This window comes from Helianthus annuus, chromosome 4, assembly GCF_002127325.2.
Source record: "Helianthus annuus cultivar XRQ/B chromosome 4, HanXRQr2.0-SUNRISE, whole genome shotgun sequence".
NCBI lineage: Eukaryota > Viridiplantae > Streptophyta > Magnoliopsida > Asterales > Asteraceae > Helianthus > Helianthus annuus.
Window position 1 is genome coordinate 87,021,977 of NC_035436.2, and position 7,760 is coordinate 87,029,736.

A 7,760-nucleotide genomic window follows, 5' to 3' on the forward strand; every position below is an offset into this window, starting at 1 on the left:
GAAAATAAAAAAACAAATAGCTCCAATGACTCACACGTGTCCCATAGGTTTCTTTTATTATATAGTACTAGTAGTAAGACCCGTGACACGGGTGATTTTTAGAAAACCATGCATAACAAATTTTAATAGAATGTATAGATAGGTGTATAGATATTGTAATTTTTAGTTTAAAGCTAGCACTGATACCCATGTGTAATTTTTAGTTTAAGGCTACCACTGATACCCGTATGTAATTTTTAATTTAAGGCTAGTAATGATGCCCATATCTATATAGATATAGATATAGATATGTATGTATACCATTTTAAAACTATTGGTCCAAACTGATAATTTAATAGGAAAATATATAAAAAAAAAAAATCGGTTCAAACCGTCAAAACTGAACCGATAAACTACCAAAACTGGCCGGTCCAACTGACCCCCAACCCTGCTGCTTATGTACACTTAAGCACCAGCTCATTCAGGAAATTTACAAAAAAACAAAAACAAACTTTCCCTGTGAAACCCAACTTTTGGGTCAATGTCTTAAAAAGGTTTCATACATGAGTTGACCGGAATAACACCAGTAACCACCGGAAGCTTCAACTCAACATTTATCACTAATTTAATTCACAGTTACATAATAATCAATATATCTAAGTGATGCAATTGCTGTAAATGCAGCATCTTCTAATATATGTTACTAGACCCTTCCAACAGGGGAGACAGGTGGAAGTGAAGCATAGGTTACAGGAACCATGACATCGTCCACTCGTTTCGCGACATAGGTCCGGAGTTCTGTATGATGAGACGATTTTCGGCATTCGATCACTGATATACAGATTGAAAATGCGTGTAAAAGTGGTAAAGAGGCGTTGTAGTCGACTGAAAATATTCCTTCTTTTATTGGAGATAGGCTGAAGAACGGTCTCTCGTTTACAACTTCTCCCTGCCATGATGAAAAGTAGTGAGAAAATAAATCGGACTCTGTAGACGAAAATAATCAGGTTTTGGGTTGTCATATTCGACCAGTAAGTCGTGCTACTTTGGATAGAAATTAGAATTAAAAAAAAATATATATATTTTATAAGGTCAGCCTATCAGCCAGTTTACGATCCGTTTATTACAACACAGCGATATGACAATTGTTTTTAAAACGAATTTGACTCGAACCCATTCTGACCCGTTACCCTGCCCGACCGGCCACGCCTGTTTTGCCAATACCTGAAGGAAAAGGTCAAAAATTTCGTATGGATTTAAACTTGTATCAGATTTCACATTGTTAGCAAGGGTTCTCAATCTGCAACCGACATCCCAACCGCCACAATCACATCTTCCACCAGATCTCCAGCGTTCAATCAGCGGCGAAGGTTCTCCTTTTCTTGGTACACTATGATGACCACCAGGTAAAATAACCGTCGTGCTAAAACCATCTTGATTATCATCCTCACCTCCTGCCTTTGTTAAAAACCGTACAACAATGGCTGCCAGCTCTTTTTCCAGCTGATCATCCAGGATTTGTTGGTCGGGGTCGGGTTGACCCGAGTCAACAGAGGATAGAACAAACTCCCTAGTGGTACCATCATCATAAACCAAAGGATTTGAAACCGTCATCTGGGCTGTTACATTAGGGAGATACGCGTTACTTTTATCTTTACTGCTATGCGATAACCAGCCACTTTTCTTTTTCTTAACTTCCTGAACAGCGAAAAACGTATAAACCCAACTATTGGCGTCGTCTTTCCCAGCTAAACTTCTTACCGTGGCTGCAAGTATATCGTTTTTATTGTCGTCAACTGAAAATGTAAATAACGGGCGCCCGTTTTTTACAGCCATCTGAAAAAGAGCTCGCTTTCTTGATGATGACGACGACGACGACGACGTTGATGACTCATTCGTCTTGTTCCTACATGAATAATCAACTCTGACTTCTTTGCAACTTCCCAAATCCATTTTCACTTTTGCTTTTGTTTTCAAATCTTCGGGTGGATTTTGAGAAGCCAGAGGAGATTCCAACGTTTTCGTAGCAGATTTAACAACTGCCGACTTAGAGCTCATGTTAAAACTAAATCGGCTTTTGCTAGCCGCAATACTAAACTCTTTCTCCTCCGGTGTCTTGGTCTGGCATGCAATGCTAGTTTTTCGTTTAGAATCGGTTTCATTTTTCGAGTTCTTTTTGCTAACAATTTCATTTTTAAGCGGAAGTGAATTCGGAGCATCGGTTTTTAGATCTGAATGCTTTGTACCATCACGGCTTCCGTTACACGAATCTTGAAAATTCCCAATTTTAATTACCAACTCATCTCGGATTTTCATCTTGCCGTTTGAAGATAACGATGACGATGCTGACTGAAAACTTCCTGTATCATCCGACGATCTAGATTCGGCAAGATCTCGAACATTTAAATCATTCTTTTTTACACCTCTGGGTTTGGTTCTTGATCGGCTGGAGTGACTAACCGGAGCATCTTTACTCAAAATGTCTTGGGTAGATATGTTTAAATGAGAGTGGAGAGATGATCTATTACTCTGTTTGTGATTATGATATTGCCACTGCTCTAAACGCCCCCAATCTAAAACACCGAAATTCAAAGCTCTATCTTGGACCGGTTTTCCCCTCTCTAAATAACTTGGTAAATTCGACATGTATTTAACGATCTCTTCCGTCTCCGTAGATTTGCTTCCAACATGTTTTTGCTTGTGGTTTGAAGATGATGATGAAGCCATATCTTCTTCTACTAGTTCTTTACAGCATCATAATGAATAAGATAGTTAGCTATTCTAAAACCTACAATGAGAACCAAAATGATATATTAGGGAAGATTTATACACATACCACTATTAATTTGATGTTATATGACCGTTTCAAAGATGAAGCCCAAGAGTTAAACACCCGTTTAACTTCCCATTTACATGGCTATAATAAATTTGTTTAAAAGTTGAAACGCGGTGTACATACATACAAATGACACTTGAAGTGTCATGCTCCTAAATCTCAAAAAAAAAAAAACAAATAAGGTTAAATCTTTATACATATAGAGTATGTTTGGCAAAAGTAGCTGGTGGCTGGTAGCTAGTAGTTGTAGCTTTTTAGATATGTTTGGTGTTTGGCAGAGTAGCTGAAGCTTTTAATAAAATGTATAAAATGGACATAACTTAAAATTTAAAAAGCTTGTGCATTAAAAAGTTCATTATCTATCTTTAGAGGTTAAAATAATCATTTTTTCCCTAAAAGCTTGAAGCTCTTTCAACCAAACAAGACTTTTTATTGAGTATGAGCTTTTTCTTAAAAGCTTCCTAAAATCTCCATGCCAAACATACCCATAGTAGAAACACCCTATGTTTGTGCTATAATAAACTCATACTTATTTCCAACCATTAGAGTAAAGAAAACTGTGTCCCCACCCAACAAACACATTTTGGCAACAATTATTAGATCCTTAATAAGCAGAAATGTACAAACAAGCAAAGCAGTTTCACCAAACTGAGCCATTGGATGTTCTACATCACAAATTTGCATACCTGACCTGAGTCTATAATAAAAAGGACATTGTGGTCCATATACCATGATAATAATAAAAGATAAGGTGACAAAACTATATAGATAGATAGTAATCACAAGAATCCCTCAAACAAGATTCCCTCATCATGTTCATAATCATGAACAATTAAAAAGTTTTGAGTATAGACAACCATTGATCAAGGCATGTGGGAAGAAAAAAACTGAAAATTATTATCATCTTTCAATTTTTGAGTGGGAAAGGGGAAAAGGGCATTAAGCGCACACTCTCTCATTATTACCATCTTTCAATTTTATTATTATTATTTTGCATAAACTTTACTTTTCCTTTTTTTGTCTCCCCTGTTTCCATAGCAATTAATAATCCCTTTCCCAGATTCAATATCACAAAAACAAGAAATACACTGCTACCCTTTATAACACGAATTTTTTTTTCTTTTTTTAAATCTTATTCTTTTTATATAAAGATGACGTCAGCACATCTTTAGGGTAAGAACTTCAAAGATTCAACCCATAAAATGCATTTAAGCAATTATAAAAAATATAGGTTTTATTATTATTTTTTTGTGTGAATCTGCTAGTAATAATAACTTCAAGACCAGCTAAAGCAAACAAACAATCGAGATACCCAAAAAAAAAAAAAAAAAAAAAAAAAAACAGATACAAGATTTCAAGAAAATGCTCAGTGAGACATTTCGTGGATCAATAATCAATGGGTTCTTCAAGATGAAGATAAATATGTGAGTGTCGGTGACGGTACAGAGTGGACACAACATATGACAAATTTTATGGATAAATAATTGAACTGTTGTAGCTCAAATAACGAAAGTTTAATGAAGAAAAACACAAAAGATTATACCTTTTTGGTTGATCTTGGTCTTCCCAGAATCCAGAGAATTTTTACGGAAAGAAGGGTGTGATTTTAGAGAGAGAGAGAGGAGGTATTCGCGGGTGGTGGTGACATAGTTGGTGGGGCATTATGAGAGAAAATATTGAATACAATGATGGATCTGCAGGTGGGACATACACTACATAGGGATTTGAGCCTCTAATTTCTCAAATCTTTATATTTAAGGGTTTATTCTTTGGAGGGGATCGCTAGAATGAAAACCACCCCGAGTTGTAAGAACCGCGAGAACTACACCCCACGGAGGGGCGTTCGCCGCGATTTTTTTTTACAAGTAGATGTGTGCATTATAAACACGGCCGTAAAAAATCACGGCGAACGCCCCTCCGTGGGGTGTAGTTTTTTACACCTCAAGTTTGGTGTTTTTTAATTTTTTTTCTTTTTTTTTTTTTCACCAAACTTGAGGTGTAAAAAACTACACCCCACGGAGGGGCGTTCGCCGTGATTTTTTACGGCCGTGTTTATAATGCACACATCTACTTGTAAAAAAAAATCGCGGCGAACGCCCCTCCGTGGGGTGTAGTTCTCGCGGTTCTTACAACTCGAGGTGGTTTTCATTCTAGCGGCTCCCTATTCTTTGGATTACCTCAAATCTTTACAAGTTTAATATTTAAGGGTTTATTCTTTGAATTACTAATTTTACTCTAATTTTTATTAACCATTAATGAAAACTTAATTACTACGGTAAACCTAATGGCAAAAGTTTATCTAACTTTGTTAACCCATCACAATTTTAGAGGAAATCTACCGTCTAAAGGTCTACCGTAATAAAACCATGACTGAACCCAAAGCAAAGACAAAATTTCAACCGTTATCTCTACTTTGGAAGGTCATGGGTCTACCAATACACTAGAAGGTCATCAACAATCTTGCTCTAATTTATTTCTAAGCTATATCAGGAGTTAAAGAACCTCTATCACTTAGCCAAAAATGAAACTTTTAGAGTGTGTAATTTTGAATTTTGATCGGTGTTTTAACATGGGTTTAAGATGGTAATTTAGGTCCCTCTTTGTGAATTCAGAATCTGGATCGATTCCTCTAACTGTTGAATGCGTACAAACACGTGAAATATGCGGAATCCAATCACGTGTGTGGACAAAACACGAAGAGGTAATTATAAACTGATTCCGTTATTATCTGACAAGTACAATACCGAGAAATCAAACGGACAGAGTTTCCCCACTCTAGTCTCCAAAAGTTACAAATGACAAGACCCTAGACACCTATTTATAGGCACTGCCCATCCGGATGAACCAGCTAGCGGATGTACTCCATCCGAATGGACCTGATGTCCATCTGTTCGAATAGGCTTCAACACATGACATCTTTATCTTTTGTTCAGTGTAGCACCGGTCTTGTAACATTTGATTCAGCTACGATATGTGATTGACGCAAGCGATAGACATATGCACTCACAGACTCCCCCTTGGATATTGCTACGGTCAATCTCATAGCTTTCTGTCTCTCTCTGAATTTTGTAGAAAAGTTGACATTTTCAGCAACATAGACTCTCCCTTTACTCTAACAGAATCCTCGTGGATCTGCTTTCAGCTTCAGCTGCTCCCCTTTTCAATTTACTCGATCTACAGGCTCCCCCTTTCGTTAAGCTTCCGTGCTTTTTCAGGATCGACACCTAGATCTAACAATCTCCTCCAGAATCATTATCTGGCTCTTTGAATACAAGCTCCCCCTTGCTTCGAGCTCGTCTTCAGAGTCCCCCTTAGCCTCAGCTATCAGGATCGTAGTCTTGCTCTTTCATCTGAAAAATCTCAAACCATTTATAAGATTTTTAATAATTAAAATTCAAGATCGAAAGCCTTGCTCTAAACATAATCTGGAGCATTTCAAATATGTGACAGTGAAAGCCTTTTAGGATTTCCCAGGAATGATGACCTGGCTCTCTCCCTCTATCAAATAACTCCATATTTGACATTTTAAGAATCCAAAACCTCACAATTATCATCCAAGTCCAACTTAATGACCTTGGAGATTTCACAAACTGTTTTTGAAATTTTTCAAATACAAATTCAAGTATCAACTTAATGAACTTGTTTTATTTTCAGAAACAATGTTTAGCATACTTAGATTTTGAAACTCAGCCTTTGGACATCGGTTGTCGAAAATAAAGTAGAAGCAAAATATTTTTGTATTTTCTGAAACATAAAGTAGTAAACAAATATTTACAGACAATATTTTTGTTTGAGTTCGTGTCAGAGGATCATATCAGTTTATGACAAATCACAAGCACCGTTGAGCTATAAACACTTTAAGTTCTAAACGATTCACTTAGATTGTCAGTATACTGATCCACTTAAATTTTCACACAAATTTCAACTGATTCGAGATACGAGATTTAGTGTTTTAAGTACTTAACTTATTCGTGTGTCCCACCTCATAATATACTCCTGTAACGCCCTGCTTCTTCGTACCTTCCATAATTGGAAAGCATTGTTCGTATTTCTATTTTTAGAAGTCTTGTATTCTTGTAATCGTCTTTTCGTTGTAATCGTTGTAAAATCCGAGACTTGGATCATAAAAAATTGTATTTCTTTAAATTCGTGCTCTACATACTCCATACATGTTCATACGTTTGGAATAATCATACATGTCATACTTTATTCGTAAATCATGCGAAAACGTGTTAAACTTACAAATACTTGACATACGTGCTTAATTCATGAAAATACGATACTTATTCTCAACATACATACTCATTTATACTTGTTTTATATTTATTTTATGCTTTAATTTCATAATATACCTTTACACGTGATCCTTTATGCTTAAAATACCTTAAAACGCTTAAATGTGAAACTATAAGGGCCAAACTTGTTAAAAATCACACAAGATCACCAACCTGGGGTGGCTCGCGCCCCGTGAGGCACTCTGATCCGCAGAAAACGTGATCAATCCCTTGGATTGGGCGATTTTGTGCTTTCTTTGATGTGTTTCTTCCATTTAATGACCCAACCACCTCACCTAATCACAACCTATAAAACCCAACCCTTCTCCACACATTTTCCACTTTGCAAACACTCCACTTTCACTCTTAAACACCCTAAATCAGCTAGAAAATCAGTAGCAAGACAGATATGATATGTGAGCTTAAAAACAAGGTTGTAACATGTAAATCCAGAGGTTTTAAGCCTCAAAACTTTCTGTTTTAAAAGGGTTTTAACCCACAAGTGATGAATAAGTCTTGAACTTGTGAAAGTTTGATTATTTGGATAGCTTGGGCTATCCTACCTACAAATCCACACATCACTTGATGTTTCTTCTTAGTTAGCTAGTTAGTGTATTTCATTTCCGTAATAACTCATTCATGACCATCCTTGTTGTCTATGACAACTTGTG

The 7,760-nt window shown here is 36.4% G+C and overlaps 1 protein-coding gene across 1 annotated transcript; it reads right to left on the reverse strand.

Annotated features, from left to right (window-relative positions):
- Positions 1–468: 468 nt before the first annotated feature.
- Positions 469–4,500, reverse strand: LOC110927088. The gene is made up of 3 exons (XM_022170690.2): positions 4,359–4,500; positions 1,204–2,767; positions 469–928 (listed from the first exon to the last, which is right to left on the reverse strand). Exons 2-3 carry the CDS (start codon positions 2,704–2,706, stop codon positions 683–685), a joined length of 1,749 nt encoding a protein of 582 aa, XP_022026382.1. The 5' UTR covers positions 2,707–2,767; positions 4,359–4,500; the 3' UTR covers positions 469–682.
- Positions 4,501–7,760: the final 3,260 nt, after the last annotated feature.